Genomic DNA, 18,831 nt, shown 5'->3' with positions numbered 1-18,831 from the left:
AGTTGAGCACAGCCCTCAACATTCCCTTTCATCTCAATGAGCTGCAGATGCCATGACGTCACTCTGCTGTTCTGGGATTGGTCGGGCCGACTGTCTGCAGCTTTTAGAGAGGAAACCAGCCACAAAGTTAACAATCTGAAAGAGGCTGAGAGCAAGCAAACTTTATGGTGGTCAATTTGGATAAGATAGGATGCAGTAGCTACCCTTTATGTTTGGAGTTTATAAAGGGTTTATAACGAGCTTATTTTTAACTAGGCAAGTCAGTTAAGAACAAATTCTTATTTTCAATGACGGCCTAGGAACTGCCTGTTCAGGGGTAGAACGACAGATTTGTACCTTGTCAGCTCGCGGGTTTGAACCTGCAACCTTCCGGTTACTAGTCCAAAGCTCTAACCACTAGGCTACCCTGCAGCCCCATTATAAAGAGTTTAGAAGATGTTTATAGACGTTGTGGCTTAAGCCTAAATTGTTAGAGCAACAACATTGACCTGACCAATAATACCATATAATAATTTACAATTGACCTGTAAATAATGTATGCAATTATTAACAACCTATGACCCCTTACAATATAATACATGAAGGCATAATGCTAATTTTAACAAATAGCGTCCCTTCTCACATAGGCCTAGCCTTCAGTGTTTCACAAAAATCATAAAATCATAAAATCTACTCCTGCCCTAACTAGGCCTACTAACATTTATGTTTTCAGCTATGTAAATAGGAAGAACTCAAACACAGTGAGAGAGAGAGAGAGAGAGAGAGAGAGAGAGAGAGAGAGAGAAAGAGGCAGAGTGAGAGGAAAGTAACATTTTGCAGTCAAACAGAGCAGCCAATTAGTAGACATGTTAGGGCATGTTGTAAATAAATTCTAGAGATTTGTGTCATGATTGTACAAACTTGAGGTAGGCTGCTGCATATTTTCATTATTGCCCCACATTTCAAATAATGGAACTACAGTATTTCTACAGCGGAAGGTTGCTCCGCTTACTATTTCTCTAATAATGTATCTGGCAAATATCTCTAGTTTGAATACATTACAATAAATATTAAGTTAGTTATTTGAAAAGTCCAAAATGCCTACACATTTATTATGTGTTGCATATCTTTTGTGTACTAAAAGATTGCAGTCCTTGACTTTTTAATGAATGGCACACATATATAATGGTGCCATTCACAAATAGAAAAACAACTCTCCTCTGCATAAGACCTCCTTCCAATACACAAGTATAGCAACCAACTGTAGGTGCTTTCATCTCTACAAGTATGTGTTCATCTCAGCCTGGTGGACACACTGCTATGGGGCTGTAGTTATAAAACTGTCCATTTTAGTTGTTTCAATGCATTGTTCAATATGTTTTGATATCATCTCTTTGTGGGACTGTTGACTGGGGTTTATACGTTGTCTCCATCTAGTGCATATAAACTGTCATTATATTTTCATGCATGGGAATTCGTCAGCAGTAGGATAGTTTATTTTAGCGCACCATTCTATTCGTCACGACATTAAGAGGTTTGCACCTTAAAATCACATTTTCAAAAATATCTGCTCGCTAAACTGACTACATGAAGGTATATGCCTGAGCCTATATTTGTCTCAGGTGTGAGGGACCACTTTGAATACACTTATTTGATAATATCCACAGAAACGTCCAAAAGAAGCTGGATATTTTTAACACATTAACACATTTTGATAAATATATTGTGGTTTGAGCCACCATGGTGCAACTTGATTTGAACCCCAAATTGTAACCCGATGCATCTTTCTTTGGGACAGCAAAAACACGTTTTAATTGCACCTGGTGATTGGTTAATAAAGGTGCAATAACAAACAGGCCTAGGCCTATTGGCATATTCAAACAGGAAGTACCAGTGACATGCTTAATGCGGAAGTGGTCCGATGAAGCGGATGCTAATATACAGGACTGTTTCACTAGCACAGACTGGAATATGTTCCAGGATTCATCCAATAACATTGAGGAGTTTACCACATCAGTCACTTCATTAATAAGTGCATCAACAACTTTGTGCCCACAGTGACCGTACTTATATATATTAGCCTTTTTTTTGTTAGTTTTTTTGTCATTTAGCAGATGCTCTTATCCAGAACGACTTACAGTTAGTGCATTCATCTTAAGATAACTAGGTGGGACAACCACATATCACAGGCATAGAAAGTACATTTTTCCTCAATAATGTAGCTGTCAGTAGAGTCAGAGCTAGAAGGAGGAGTGGGGTGGGGTGGGGCGGGGGTGTCAACTGCAAGTGCTGGTTAAATGTTTGGGTGAGGAGTCGTGGTGAGGAAGAGGATTATTTAAGATACTGTTTGAAGAGGTAAGGTTTGATATGTTTTCAGGAAGATGGACAGGGCTCTGCTGTCCTCAGGGGGAATCTGGTTCCACCATTGGGGAGAGAGAAGAGCTTAGACTGGGCTGAGCAGGAGCTGCCCTCCCATAGGGGTGGGAAGGCCAAGAGACCCGAGGTGGCAGAACGGAGTGCTCGGGTTAGGGTGTAGCGGATGTCGTCAATAGTTTTTTCAAAGTGGTTGACAAAGTAATCTGCAGAGAGGGAGGAGGGAGGGACAGAGGGTGGAGCATTAAGGAGGGAGGAGAATGTGGAAAAGAGTTTCCGAGGGTCAGAGGAAGAAGCAAGTGGCTTCAGCAGTTCACACACCAAGTAGGCCACTGAGGAAACAGGCAGCACTTAAAGGAGATGGCCCTAGCTAGCAAAAAGACAGTACTAGACCACAACAGATAAATACAAAAATTATATATACTTATCAATCCTGGAGATATCAGGACTCCTCTAACTATAGAATGAAGCACACTGAGATGGAGCCTGAGAAGCTCAGAAAAGAGATGAAACCACTTCCACTTAATACAGCCACTGATTACCAAAACAAGTCACAAATTACCCTGCCCATTGAACCCGGTTGATGTGCCAACAACGATCTGCAAATTATGAGCAGTCAGCAGTTCACACACCAAGTAGGCCACTGGCAAAACAGACAGCACTTAAAGGAAATGGTGGCCCTAGCTAGCAAAAAGACAGTATTAGACCACAACAGATAAAGACAAAAACAATTATGCTTATCAGTCCTGGATATAGCAGGAGTCCTCTAGCTATAGGATGAATACAGTACCATAGGTAACAGCCGCACTGAGCTAAAGGCAAGAGCTGCCGCTTTCAAGGAGCGGGACACTAATCCGGATGCTTCTCGTTGTACGACCTCAGACCAGCAAACTCAGAGCATGCCCTGACCAGCTGATAAGTGTCTTCACTGACTTTTTAAACCTATCCTTGACCCGGTCTGTAATACCAAGTTGTTTCAAGCAGACCATCATAGTCCCTGTGCTCAAAGACGCCAAGATAACCTGCCTAAATGACTATCGCCCTGTAGCACTCCCATATATAGCTATGAAATGATTTGAGAGGCTGGTCATGGCTCACATCAACACCTTCATCCCAGACACACTGGACCCACTCCAACTCACATACCGCTCCAACAGATCCACAGATGACACAATCTCTATTGCACTCCACACTGCCCTCACCCACCTGGACAAAAGGAATACATATGTAAGAATGCTGTTCATTAATTACAACACTATAGTCCCCTCCAAGCTCATCACCAAGATCAGGACCATGCGGCTGAACACCTCCCTCTGCAACTGGATCCTGGACTTCCTGACCTACCGCACCCAGGTGGTGAGGGTAGGCAGCAACACATTCACTACTCAGACCATCAACACAGGGGCCCCTCAGGGATGTGTGCTTGGTCCCCACCAGTACCCCTGTTCACCCACAACTGCGTGGCCGCAAATGACTCCAATACCATCATCAAGTTTGCTGATGACCCGATGGTGGTAGGACTGATTCCCAGGATGACAATGAAGCAGCCTATAGGGAGGAGGTCAGAGACCTGGCTGTGTGGTGCCAGGACAACAACTTCTCTTCAACGTCCAAGACAAATGAGCTGATTGTGGGATACAGGAAACGGAGGGGTGAGCACATGATATCCAATTGGTAGTTACGATCTTGTCTCATCGCTGCAACTCCCCAACGGACTTGGGAGAGGCAACGGTCAAGAGCCATGTGTCCTCCAAAACATGACCTGCCAAGCCACACTGCTTCTTGACACACTGTCGGTGGAAACACCGTCCAACTGACAACCAGAGTCAGCTTGCAGGCACCCGGCCTCCCACAAGGAGTAACTAGAGCACGATGAGGCAAGGAAATCCCCCGGCCAGGTCCTCCCCTAACCCGGATGACATTGCGCCAATTGTGTGCCGTCCCATGGGGCTCCCGGTCATGGCCGGCTGGTATCTAACCCGAAGCTGTAGTGGTGCCTTAGACCGCTGCACCACTCGGGAGGACATTGAGAGCATCTTGACTGGCTGCATCAGCTCGTGCTAAGAGCAACTGGAAGGCATCCTAATGCAAGGCGCTCCAGAGGGTGATGAGTACAGCCCAGTACATCACTGGGGCCGAGCTCCCTGCCATCCAGGTCTTCTATACAAGGCGGTATGAGAGGAAGGTCCAAAAAATGGTCAAAGACTCCAGCGACCTAAGCCATAGTCTCTTGTCTTTGCTACTGCAATGCAAGCGGTACCAGTGTACCTAGTCTGGATCCAACAGGGCCCTGAACAGATTCTACACCCAGGACATAAGACTGCTAAACAAGACTGCTAAATAGCTAATCAAATGCATTGACCCTTTTTTGCACTAACTCTCTTGCACTGACTCTATGCATATGTAAATGACTTAAATGTAAATGTAAATAACTTTAGACTGTCCCCTTGCCCATACCCAGGCGTGAACCATGGACCCTCTGCACACATCAACAACAGTCACCCACAAAGCATCGTTACCCATCGCTCCACAAAAGCCACGGCCCTTGCAGAGCAAGGGGAACCACTACTTCAAGGTCTCAGAGCAAGTGAAGTCACCGATCGAAACCCTATTTAGCGCGCACCACCGCTAACTAGCTAGCCGTTTCACATCCGTTACACATACACACACTAGACTCTACCCACACATGCACACATACTTACACTGACACCCCAACGAACACATACATTTGTGTGCATTTATTATCTATCCTGTTGCCTAGTCACTTTACCCCTGGATGATGTCAAAGCCAAAACTGGTTAAAAATGTATAAAAAATGAAAATATGCCAAGAGTGTGCAAAGCTGTCATCAAGGCAAAATGTCGCTACTTTAAAGAATCTCAAACATAAAATATTTTTTGATTTGTTAAACACTTTTTTGGTTACTACATGATTCCATGAGTGTTATTTCATAGTTTTGATGTATTCACTATTATTCTACAATGTAGAAAATAGTACAAATAAGGAAACACCCTTGAATGAGTAGGTGTCCAAAGTTCTGACTGGTACTATATATGTATATATATTTAACTCTGCATTGTTGGAAAAAGACACAAGTAAGCATTTCACTGTTAGTCTACACCTGTTATTTACGAAGCATGAGACAAATACAATTCGATTTGATTTTGATTTGGTGTGCAGTCGGTTTGGTCACCCATTCATACTGTAGCTTTAAGACATGCATGCACGAGTTCTGCAGTATTGAACTTGTTCAGAGATGTTTGGAGGAGACCATTCGATATAGGATTATGTCTGGCGTGTACAGTTTCTCAGAATATTTCGGTTGTAAAGTGGATACTGGATAGTCCTATACATTCATCTGATCACCCCAGTACAGGTCTCCCGTTTTAGAGACAGTCAAGCAGCGACGTTTGCACTACAAGCTATGAGAGGGTGGAGAGGACAGGGCAGATGCCGACAATGCGTGAGTCTGATGATTCTGGTGGAATCTTGCTCCGATGTAAGTATCCCTGTTCATATAGGCTTCTGCGGCATCAACCGTATTCTGAAAATTGCAAACTGGTTGATGCTTTTCTTTCCCCTATCATGAATATGTTATTGTTTGTTTACGAGTAGGGTAGCCAAATAGGCCTAACAATGTGCCCTTCGTTTGTTGCACACAACAGTGTCAGTCTTTCATAGATCATATTTTGCGAAAACGTTTGTTGACATGCTAAGCATAAAATAATGTCAACGCGTGGAGATGGATCGTTTAAAGTGCTGAAAGTCCTTGATTACGGTTGGGTGATGTCATTTTTTTCTACGTTGCAGTGGATACTGATGCCAATTGCACTGCACCAAAATCCTAAATATTATCGAAGCATTTTCAGAGATGATTACTTTATATTGAATTATACAACTACTTAATTCTAAAGAATATAACATAGATGAGAAACTGAAATTGATTTACTACAGACATAGAAAGAGTAACATATAACCTAATGCATCACCTGCAAAATATTCATATTATAACCATAGCTTATTTTGCAACCCATAATAATATGGGTTTATATGAGAAAGTAGCTAGATGGACGCAATTTGAGAGGGACTGCAATGTGTTTCTAATCTTGTTACTGTCGTGACTACAACTACCAGAGTTCATTAGCTTCCCACCAGCAGTCCAGCCAACCCGCAACAGACGCAGTTATCACATGGACTGATAATACATTATTAGAAACAGCGCCTTTGAAGGAAATACCATGTAGGAAGTAGCCTCACACATTTGTTTGCTTACGAATTCCATATCTATAATTTTCAGAAACACAGATTCTATTGAAAAGATAAAGCTGGATTACAAGATCATGAAACGAATGTCTTGGCGGGATACAAGTGAGTGGCCGTTTTACTGAATAGCTGATAACTGAGCACCGCAGTTATACATTGTAGCCTTAGCGGGGGACCCATTGAGGGGGAATGGCTAAATAAAGCTTCTTACAACCGCAACATTGGCTAACTGTACGTATCCTATGGAATGTAAACGAATAACAATAAATATACATTAAATAAGTGGATCGAGTGAAAACGTTGTGAGGTGTATTGTGAGAAAATAACGGTCCTGTTTGTTTGTATGACAGTCTTTTCCCGGGTGGAGTTTCCCAACGCTCAGTGCAGAAGATAGAAACAAGTCCAATGAATGTGTACGCGGGGACATAGCACGAAAAAGGCTTAGAAGTGATGGCAAACTGTCGAGACCCATGGTAAGTTCGATGTTTACACATTTCAAATTTAAACATGGTGGCTGAAGTAGGCCTATTCATCAACATCCCCAATCAAACGTTATGTCAACTGCTGTTAAACTATGTTGTGTTAACTCACCATTATTCTCTCTATCACCAATTAGTTATACATTGCAGTATTCAGCACCTGTCTTGACACCCTGGAATCAGATGTCACAATCACCTATAAAATAAAGGCCTAATGTAATTTCTGAAGTGTCTATAGAAGACGCATTGCCATTATAGTGAACCTTTGTCTAGAACATGTTGTCTTCCACCCATCCCCCTGATGAATGCCCCACCCATTTATTTGTAGAAATATGGACATTGCAGAGATGGCAGCTTGATTCAAGTGGTTTGCAGAATAGGCAAAGCTATTGCCCTTTATTGCTGCCTGCACAATCAATATTTGTTGCATAATTAAATATATGCATACAGATCTCTGTATTTAGTTACTCAGACAGAGCCTAAATAGAGTTATAAACAGTGTTATTGCTACACTAGAAGATATTACTGTCAGGATCTAGCTATTCTCTTTCGGGAAAGTGCTGATATTTGTACTTGAGTGCACATGGCCTATGTCCATATGGCCTATCACCATCTTGAACCTTTTGGGATTGATGGTCATTTTTCTGACAGTATTTCTTAGATGCAGAGGAGAAAACACAAGCAATATTGAAACGTTAGATAACAAATGGATGTGACTTAGGTTATATACTCAGGTTTCTCTTTAATCAATACAAACTGCAAGCAAGCATTGCTGACCCCATTGTTCCCTATGTTTAAGTGCTACCAGTATTCTGTGCTCAGGATGACCAAGGAAACATGTACACTACAATTATAAACAAATTTAAATTTGTGATGGAATCAGTGCACTGCTTGAATAATATCGTCCCTGAACATCACCATGTAAGCTTGACGTTGCTCTATGCCTGTGACCTACCAAATGAAGAATGCCGTCTATGATTTACTGTGCCATTCTTTCCAGGACAAAGAAATAACTAATACATTTTTGTGTATTTTCTAGGTTGCCATGGGTGACAGTCCGTCATGAGTATATTGGCCAGAGGGCCTACCAGGTCCCTCATTCTGCAGCTGTTCGGGACATCAAGCAACTCATCTATGAAGAAAGCGACTTGCCTGTAATCGAGCAACAGCTGGTTCACAATGGGAAAGTGGTAGGTAAAAAAGCAATTTTACAAATTGTAGCTATTTTTATTACTGAAATGACCGAAAATGTAGTTTGGCATTAGTTTGACTACAGTAGATTAAATGCTTGACATGAGAGCACAATGGTAAAATTCATTGACAAGAGACAATCCCTTGTCTGTACATACATCCTGTGTGAGACACTATTGTTTAATCTCATCTGCTTCTCATACTCCTCCATTGTTTATTGTTGTGTGATGTATTTAAAAGGTCTTTAATAGAGTAAGTTAAAGTGCTCCATCCTGAGGGTGCGTTTGTAAATTCACTCTGGCTATCTACTCCGATTTCAGAGCATTCTCGTCTGGGTGTACCAGAACGCAGAATAATTGATTAATTTACGAACGCTCAACACCTGTTGAATATGACTGGTGTCGGTAAAAAACGTAATTAAATTAGTTACATGCTAACCAGACCGCTCACGCGCGGGCATCCACGTGCGCATGTTGATTTTGCTCACCCACACCAGACGCGGTCAGGACATGCAAGTATAAATATCAAAACAAACGCTGAACCAAATATATTCATTTGAGGACAGGTCGAAAAGCATTAAACATTTCTGGCAATTTAGCTAGCTATCTTGCTGTTGCTAGCTAATTTGTCCTGGGATATAAACAACGGGTTGTTATTTTACTTGAAATGCACAAGGTCCTCTACTCCGACAATTAATCCACAGATAATAGGATAAACCATGTTCGTTTCTAGTAATCTCTCCTCCTTCAGGCTTCTTCTTCTTTGGACTTTATATGGCGATTGGCAACCAACTTTAAGGTGCATTACCACCACCAACTACTCTGGAGTGTGGACCTCAGTTCATTTTTCAATCACCCAGTGTGGGTATATGCTCCAAAAAAACAATTAGGATATGGTAGAAGAGACAAGCGTCACAAATATAACCAAGTTCTATTTTAGCGCCTGGCTATGCAGACGCTCGCGAGCAATGTGGGTGCATTGATTAAATAACATATATGTGTCAATTATTTTTTCAAAGCTCACACACTCGATGCGAGTGGTGTGGTCAGCATGTTACAGTCACCAACGTTATAGATAACATGAAAATAGTCTAACCAGCTCTGTAGGGAAAGTAAAATGGTCAGAGGGAGGTGTTTTCTCATTCATGTCTGGAATGAGCTAGCAAGCTAGCTAACTTTAGCCAGTTAGCTTGGGTGCTTAACTGCCGTTGTGAGTGTGAGGTCAGAACGCTTGGATCAACCCTACTCCTTGGACAGAGCATCCAGTGTGCGGTCTGAATGCTCCGAGAGCGAAAAGCTTACGAATGGACAATCTGACAATGCTCTGAAATTATGAAAGCCCAAAGCGCACTCCTGCACTCCATAGTGAATTCCCGAACACACCCGACGTCAATGTAGGCTACATAAGTGCTGGTTAGATTGTCAGAAAATATGTGTTCTACTAGTAAGCAACATTGGCCACTTTGTTTGACTACATAACAACAAAAACATCCAGAAATGTAGGGATTTAGGGAATGTATCACAGCCAGTGCTGCTGATTAAATACCCATTGTGTTTCCAGGGCAGGATTAGAACTCATGACATTCCATGTTTTGTTTTTAGTGTTGACATATTTGTGCAGTCAAGCCTCTCTTTCCAACATGTCCTTATTCAATATTGGAACATGTTGATACCATCTTCATTATATCACATTCTGTGCATTGACCTGGTCAAATTTCCCCTTACTATAGTGGCTGAGGGAATAACATGATGTATTTCCTTGATTAATATCTAAAGCAAGGGGCTATAGCAGCACACAAGTAGACTACAAATGCATGCAGGGCTGGGCATGCCCTGAGCTCGTGAAGTGAGCGCTACTGAAGCGGCGAGAAGACCTATGCTTCAGTCTTTGGGAATTTTGCTCAGCGCTCCAGTCAAATTGGGCACACTCCGCTCCAGCTCCACTCCACTCCACTCCGCTCACATACTCTGGTCTGGGGATGGGTTGCTGAGGAGTATTTCTGTCTGTTTAAAGCCCTTTTGTGGGGAAAAACTCATTCTGATTGGCTGTGCCCTTGCCCAGTCATGTGAAATCCATAGATTAGGGCCTAATTAAGTTATTTCAATTGACAGATGTCCTTATATGAACTATAACTCAGTAAAATATTTGAAATTGTTGCATGTTGCGTTTATGTTTATGTTCAGTAAGTCCTAGGCCTACTGGTAGGCCTACTGCTAAGAGCAGGTGTCAGGAATCATTTCAGGTATTCACACTCTATGAGACCACCACAGCTCAGGATTAAGGTTTGGGATTAGACAACTGAGTGTTTGCTGCTACAGATTGTTCACCATGCGCGGGTCTTGGTGGCTATGTGCATTATGGGATAGAGTTTTATCTCCCATTCTTTCGTGGAAAGCCCTCCTGTGTGCCTAGCTCATATTAATAGAAAGCATGACTGCGCAGACAACTTTCTTTGTCACTTATGCTCTTATCATGTTACACATTACGTTTTGTAGCTAATCATAACTTTGATCAACATTTACATGATCTGTAGTAGGTACATGTTTACAGTTTTAGCATTGTATTCTATGTTGTGTTGCAAAACGTGGGTTGTTATGTATGCCGTGATTAACATGATTGCAGGACTAACTGTTTAGCTGAGCCTTTACTGACTGAGGGAAAGGAGCAGGTGGATCCCTGCCGTCAGCCCCTCTGATGTCACCCTCAGAAATTAGCCACAGTCCACGCCCACAAACTATCCTAGATCAGCTGCAATACCCACAGGGATCCCTCTCTCTGCCCAGTCTAACAGAGTTGAGAAGGGTATCTGACTGACTTTTATGCAAGTTGAGATCTAATTTATTTGATTTGATTATGAACACAGCTATCTATCTGAAGGGTTGGCTCTGTTCCAGCGTCCATACTTAGCTTGGTAATGTCTTACTTAAGGGTGTAACAAGTTTAGACTTAGTCTCCATATTCTTTAGTGTGCCTCTGAGAGTCAGCTGACTCTGAAAAATCATTAACTAAGATGGTTAAGTAACCATCTGAAGGAGAAAAAAACACTGAATGTCAACTGTAAACTGAAAACATTAAAGTTCTTTGGAGAATTAGGGGCTTTGAAGCTTTTCAAGCTCAGAGGTAGGACATGGCACGACTACCAGTATCGTATTAGTAGGCCTATTATGGTCAGTCAGAATATACTACGATTCATGCCTGCTTCAATCAGATTGAAAGCCCTGCCTTCTCTTTCAACCTTTTACACCATTTTGTGCTATTATTATACACATCTCATTGGCTCAACAATGGGGCCATTCATTGGCAGGTTAAGACCAACAACCTTAATGCACTCTCACTCACAAGATTACATGGAAAGTTCATTTAGGCCTAGCCTAGTACCTGACCTGTGTTGAATTTAGTTGCTGAGTGAGATCTTGTGATTGCACATGATCAAATCAAAATGTATTTGTCACATGAGCCAAATACAACAGGTGTAGACATTACTGTGAAATGCTTACTTACAAGCCCTTAAAGCCTTAACCAACAATGCAGTTTTAAGAAAAATATAAAAGAGAAATAACGAGGCTATATATAGGGGGTACCGGTACAGGTTAGTTGAGGTAATTGAGGTAATATGCACATGTAGGTAGGGTAAAGTGACTATGCATAGATAATAAACAGTGAGTAGCAGCAGCGTAAAAATAAAGAAGCTTTGTGGGCACTATGGTGTTGAACTCAGAGCTGTAGTCAATGAACAGCAACAGTTGAGTACAATGAAGATCATTCTTCATCTGTGGATCTGTTGGGGCGGTATGCAAATTGTAGTGGGTCTAGGGTTTCTGGGATGATGGTGTTGATGTGAGCCATGACCAGACTTTCAAAGCTCTTCATGGTTACAGACGTGAGTGCTACGGGTCAATAGTCATTTAGGTAGGTTACCTTGGTGTTCTTGGGGACAGGGACTATGGTGGTCTGCTTGAAACTTGTAGGTATTACAGACTCAGCCAGGAACAGGTTGAAAATATCAGTGAAGACACTTGTATTTGGCCAGTTCATGCTCCGAGCACATGTCCGGATAATCCGTCTGGCCCTGAGGCCTTGTGAATGTTGACCTTTTTAAAGGTCTTACTCACAACAGCTACAGTGAGCGTGATCACACAGTCGTTAGGACCAGCTGGTGCTCTCGTGCATGCTTCAGTGTTGCTTGCCTCGAAGCACGCATAGAAGTTGTTTAGCTCGTCTGGTAGGCTTGTGTCACTGGGCAGCCCGTGGCTTGGCTTGGCTTTGTAGTTCATAATAGTTTACAAGCCCTGCCACATCTGACGAGTGTTGGAGCTGGTGTAGTAGGATTCAATCTCAGTCCTGTATTTACGCTTCGCCTGTTTGGTTGGTTCGTCTGAGTGCATAGCGGGATTTTTTATAAGCGTCCGGATTGGACGTATGGACATGCATTTGTCTTATTTTATTGAGTTTGTCCACAAGGCCTATGTTTTGTCCATTTGCAATATATGATCATATATGTGTTCGGCTTCTGAACACAAAAATCAGTGAACCATGTCCAAATGGCATAAGAAATGTTCAAATGTCGTATATACTAACCAAATGATATATATCACTATGTTAAGCCCTGAATCAACCTAGAAGGTCTATTTGTCATGTTTGATCATAGGAAGTAAGAATTTATCAATGTTGATTCAGCATGTCCATTTCGTAATGGAAGTCCATATGGATATACATTGGCAATGGACACTGTCAACTTGCAGAAGAGCATGTTCACACTGACAGTATAGCATATGTGTGATGGACACTGTCCAATCGCTCGTTGATGTCGATTTCAGCCTGTCCATTTGGTGATGGAAATTCCCGGTTTAAATGGATTGGAAATGGACAAATGTAAACTGTCCATTTGCAATGTCTTACATTTTGGCATTTACCATCACAAATTGGACATGGTCTAATATACTGCAGAAATGCCTTATTGACTGGTTCGTTGAACTCGGGATGGATGAGCAGTGATAGTGGTTCCTTTCCATTGCTCGTTGATGCAATGAGAGAGAAGTGGGACTGTCGTTTTTTAATATGTTTTTTGAAAAACATCCCCCTGACGCCATTTGAAGCCATATTAAAAATACGCTCCTAGTAACCTGTTCAATTACCAGGTGCACGGCTGTAAATTTGCAATGTCTTACATTGGACATTTACCATCACGAATTGGACATGCTCTAATATACTGCAGAAATGCCCAATTGACCGGCTCGTTGAACTCGGGATGGCCGAGCAGTGATAGTGGTTCCCCTCCATCCCTCATTGGTGTTGATTTCAGCCTGTCCATTTGATGATGGAAAATCCCTCATTAAATACATTGGAAATGTACACTGTCCATTTGTAATATAAAATGTACAATGCCAATATATTATACGGCCATCAAGTCAGCCATCAGTCAATAAGATATCATACTAACACCAAACTTACTTTGTTCGACTCTTTTAGAAGCCAACTATCACATATTTCAGAGCTGGCCCACAATTCATAGCGCCTTCTGTTAAAACCATAAAAAAACATAGTTACATTCGAGCTGTGGATCCTGTTCTAACATTATGTGTAGGCCTAGCTGAGGCGACCCCGGATCCCGAGTTTTGGGTCGATAGGTTATTCAGAGCCCGAGTAGCGACCTTCATTAGTGCTGAAAATTCACTTTGTCCGGGCATTGCTACAGGTTCTCTTAAAGAGCAATCGGACAGAAACTTTAGGGTCCAAGGCTGTCTTGTAATTCTGGGACTTTTTTAAGTGACGTCAATTTTGCGACGTTAAAAATGAATTGAAGTTATTGCAAATGGACAAGGCTGTTTCTCGGCATGATGACTTTTTAGAGCCACATAACTCACAGTGCACTACAAACTGAATCCCTAGAACAGGTTTATAAAGTTTCAGAGCTCTAGGTCTGACGGTTCTTTGATGGGTCGAACGCAGGTAACTATTGCAGGCTGTAGGCTGTGTCAGTAAGCCCCGCACTGTGTCACTCCACAATGACTGTGTGGGTGGGTGAGTACAGAAAATCACAGAAATCACATAGAGCACCTGAAACCCATCTTAACAAAATTCGCCTTAACTGGATCTGTAACTTTTTGGAAAAAAGCACATTTGTTTAGCCATCACTAAACGGACGTTGTATGATTTCTCGTCAATTACGATAGATAAATGTCTGGTTATTTTTTTCCTTACACCGTAGGTTTATGTACTTTAATGTGAAGTGGTCAGGTTATCGCTGTATTACCGTTTTTCACCTTTAATCCGAGAAAATGGGCATTAACTCAGAGCGTTGCGGCTTCGACACCATCTTGTTTCTGGGCTAAAAGTACATTTGGCCAAACCTGTGCTCACCAAGTTTCATCTTTGAAGTCTTTTCCATTTACAAGAAACGTCCGTGTCCGTTTGGTGATGTTCTGTCAATTTGCAATAAGCAGCCAGTCACCATCTGGTGGAATCAGCCTATTTTAATAACACCTGCGGACGTCTAGTAAGGGACCGTACATTTGCAATATGGAGATCCTCATCAACCATACGGGAAATGCCACTCATGCAGGTGAGCAAAACCTTGAGACTTCCTTAATATTTGTTTTTGCGCACCAGCTGTTATTGACAAATAGACACAGACCGCGCATCAGCAAGACTGAACAGATGCCTCCGGTAAGACGAGGGGTAGCAGTCTGTGTCTCGTTAAAGAAAAAATCTTTGTTTGAGGTGAGTAAAAGCTGTTCTGATATCCAGAAACTGTTTTTGGTCATAAAAGACGGTGACAAAAACATTGTGTACAAAATAAGTTACAACAACGTGAAAAAACACACAAAATAGCACAATTGGTTAAGAGCCTGTAAAACGGCAGCCATTTCCTCTGGCGCCATCCTCATTCATTTCAACTATTAGACTAATCGTTTACATATCAGTAACAATATTGTACAAACCATGGCCAGCAAGAAAAAGTGACAATCGGTATTAGCCAGTCAGTTACAGTATGTGAGTAGTCAGACGGCCTCTGTGATGAGAGGTTTGGTTTGCAGAGCAGGGCTCGTCGTGCTGGAATGCTTGTTCATATGCCAGAAGTGCTGAGCGACGCAAGTGACGCTGCAGATGAGGGTTTTCACCTTGGAGAGTGAGAGATAATGGTCTTAGTGTAAGCCTATCTGCCTGCTGCTGGTGCACGTCCAGTCTGCTCTGTTCAGTATCGATCCTGTTAGGTGCAGAGGGGGATTGTGTATCACACTAACACCTGTGCAATAACGCCACCACAAGATTTTACCTGGTTGACAGTCAAATGTACTTCATTATGCTGAGAAGATTGTTCAATTTAATGGTCTTGTGCATTATGATCATAGGCTGCCTATATGGCAGTGAATAAATAAATGTGATCTGATGTGTAAATCAAGATATTTGTCAGGTTATTAATCGTTTGAAGCATTCATATTTAGGGTTTTGCATACAAGATGTTAATTACAGTTCCAGTGCAGTTACTAAAGCTTAAGGACAAGCATATTGTATAGTACTCATGGTGTGTTCTGTCTCCCCTAACTTCAGCTGGATGACAAAGTACAGATTGGGACCCTGGTGCCCATGGGAAGCCTTGAAGTATGCATGACACTGGAGGGAAGGGGCCTGAAAGGGGGAGGTAAGATAATAGATTACTGGAAACAGTTCTGGGATTAATCCATTCTTACTTTTCACATAGGTGTTCATAATCCTTTAGTTTAGTTCTTCATGGGTAGTATATGTTTCACGTAACATTCTATTTCACTGCTATTTTTACAGGGAGATTTGGACAGACGACACCACCATTGGTCGAGTTTTTGAAAGATATTCTAAGAAGGTATCCTGAAGGTGGACAGATTCTGAAAGTAAGTACAATGTATTAATGTTGTCTGGCTTTAACTTACTGTAAGAGTCCATAGTAGCCAAACACATGGACTCATTGATGGTGATGATGACATCCAGGCAAAGGTGATTATACTCTTGAGAGGAAAACACATTGGTTTGGTTCCGAAAATAGGCCTGACACTCACTCTCACTGTTAAGACAATGGAAGCTCATTACCTAGCGACGTTCCACTCATTTCACACTGCCCTGGAAGATGCAATACCTCTGGGGGAAGGAAAGGCTCCTAAAGTTTGAACCTTTCCGTGAAGATGATGGTTCAGAAGCTCTGTGACTATGTAATAGTGTGATAATGCACTAATATCGACATGCACAAAACCCTGTATGCACATAACATCTTTCTTTATATCAGTATGTATCATATGTATTTATGTATGTACAGTATGTATGTATCTTAATGTCACAAAACAAAGCCCTGAGCCTTTATATTGTTTAAAAAGATCTCACTGTTTTTCTCTGCAGGAGCTGATACAGAATGCTGAGGATGCTGGAGCCACAGAGGTTAAGTTTTTGTACGATGAGACAGAGTATGGAGTGGAGTCACTTTGGTCACATGACATGGCTCAGTATCAAGGTATGTTTTTATTAATTCTCACAGATTATTCAGTTGAACAGATATAGGGACATTTTTGTTTTCAGTAAGAAAAGTCGCAGAGTAGTGAGAAATGGTTTTGTTGGTTTTTCCATAGCAGCAGCAAATATCTAAAAACTGTCATCAAGATTATGATCTTATTTGGATGATCTTATTTCTTGTTTCGGTTTTAGGAACGGCCTTGTATGTGTACAATGATGCGGTGTTCACGACTGAAGATTGGAATGGAATTCAGGAGATAGCAAGGAGCAGAAAGAGAGAGGATCCTTTGAAAGTTGGAAGATTTGGTATTGGGTTCAACTCTGTGTACCACATAACAGGTGAGGCTTTTATTGAAATATTATTTTACCTGCAAATGAGTAAGGTGATTATTCAGTATTATGTTTGATATATCCTTCAATGTGCACGTTTTTTAAGTTACCTTTAATCAATAAATAAATACATTTTGTTTGAATGTTTGTTTCAGATGTCCCCAGTATATTTAGTGGGGAACAGATTGGCATGCTGGACCCTCACCAGACGCTGTTTGGTGCCCATGAGTCTGGGCAGTGTTGGAACCTGAAGACAGATATGAAGGAGATCACAGAGCTCACCGACCAGTTTGCGCCCTTCATCGGCTTATTTGGAAACTCCGGTAAACCCATCGAGGACGGCAGTTTTTCTGGAACTATGTTCCGCTTCCCCCTCCGCATTAAGCCCTCCCAGCTGAGCGCCAACATCTACAACAAAGAGAAGGTGCTGGAGCTTTTTGAGTCTTTCAAAGCCGACGCTGACACGGTGCTTCTCTTCCTCAAGAGCGTTCAGAAGGTCTCCCTGCATGTGCGTGAGTCAGACGGTACAGAACGCATGCTTTTCCAGGTGACAGCAGGAGAGAACCCAGAAGAAAAGCTAGAGCGTCCTAACTCTCTAAAGACCCTGGGACTGGCCACAGACAGCTACAGCAACGGAGTGCCCAGCAGTACTGTCACGTGCGCCACCTACCAGGTCAACATCGAGACCCAGGACGAGACAGCCAAGGAGATCCAGAGGACCACCTGGCTTGTGTGTAATGGAGTGGGGGGCCGGGGCTTGTGCAGTGACCTGGACTCCCTGGCAGATGACCTGAAGTTCATCCCCACCATCGGCATCGCCCTGCCTCTCAGCCGCATCGACGAGGACAAGGGTGCCACGTCTTGTTTTTTGGGGCGAGCCTTCTGCTTCCTGCCTCTCCCCCCTGGAGAGGAGAGCCTGACGGGGCTGCCGGTCCATGTCAGTGGCTTCTTTGGCCTCACAGACAATCGCAGAAGCATCAAATGGCGGGAGGTGGACCAGTGGAGGGACCCTGCAGCGCTCTGGAACGAACTCCTCATCGTCACCATCATCCCCAGGGCCTACTTCACCCTCATCATGGAGGCCATCAAGAGGATCCAAACCAAGAAGGACCAAGACTTCCCCCTCTTCCCTAGAGGTACTTACGGGGCCTGGCCAGACCTCAACCGGATCAGGCCTCGCTGGAAGCCCATACTGGAGCCTCTGTTTCATGACTTGCTACAGCAGCAGGTCGTCTACTCTCTCACTAACAGCTGGATCCAGGTGGACGAGGCTGTGTTTTCAGAGCTGGACATGGACGTGGACATCACAGAGACGGTAATCAGCTACCTCCAAAGTTCAGGGATGCAGGTGGCCAGGGTGCCTGCCGCTGTAGACGCGGTCCTGGACACATACGCAATGGGGCCTGCCTCTGTGAAGAAGGTGACCCCTCATCTGGTGCGGCAGGTGATCAGGAAGGCCAAACATAAAGGGACCTCTCAGGAGAAGCTGCTTCTGCTGGAGTTTGTCCTCAGCGACAAAGGTTACAGTGACCTCATTGGACTAGAGCTGCTGCCTTTGCAAGATGAGACATTTGCAGCGTTCTCCTCTTCTATCAGTGATAAGGATGCAATTTACATTGCTTCGGAAGAATACCCCAGGTACAGAATTAAAGTCCTCAGACTTTCTTTATGCCTTAGCAAAACCACAAAAAAACACATTTGAATGCAAGTATTGTTAACTATCAGCAATATGCTAGAT

The 18,831-nt window shown here is 42.7% G+C and overlaps 1 protein-coding gene across 1 annotated transcript in view; it reads left to right on the top strand.

The window, feature by feature from the left end:
• The first annotated feature begins 5,465 nt into the window (after positions 1-5,465).
• Positions 5,466-18,831, top strand: part of sacs (sacsin molecular chaperone) — a 31,588-nt gene continuing 18,222 nt past the window's right edge. The window contains exons 1-9 of the mRNA XM_052519161.1: positions 5,466-5,851; positions 6,650-6,720; positions 6,966-7,088; positions 8,134-8,284; positions 15,837-15,927; positions 16,068-16,153; positions 16,653-16,764; positions 16,956-17,102; positions 17,249-18,731. Coding sequence (XP_052375121.1) covers positions 7,066-7,088; positions 8,134-8,284; positions 15,837-15,927; positions 16,068-16,153; positions 16,653-16,764; positions 16,956-17,102; positions 17,249-18,731 — 2,093 coding nt within the window. The 5' untranslated portion in view covers positions 5,466-5,851; positions 6,650-6,720; positions 6,966-7,065. The remainder of the gene's footprint in view (positions 5,852-6,649; positions 6,721-6,965; positions 7,089-8,133; positions 8,285-15,836; positions 15,928-16,067; positions 16,154-16,652; positions 16,765-16,955; positions 17,103-17,248; positions 18,732-18,831) is intronic.

Source organism: Oncorhynchus keta, chromosome 1 (genome assembly GCF_023373465.1).
Source record: "Oncorhynchus keta strain PuntledgeMale-10-30-2019 chromosome 1, Oket_V2, whole genome shotgun sequence".
In the NCBI taxonomy this organism is placed as follows: Eukaryota; Metazoa; Chordata; class Actinopteri; order Salmoniformes; family Salmonidae; genus Oncorhynchus; species Oncorhynchus keta.
This window is presented reverse-complemented; position numbering and strand designations above follow the sequence as displayed.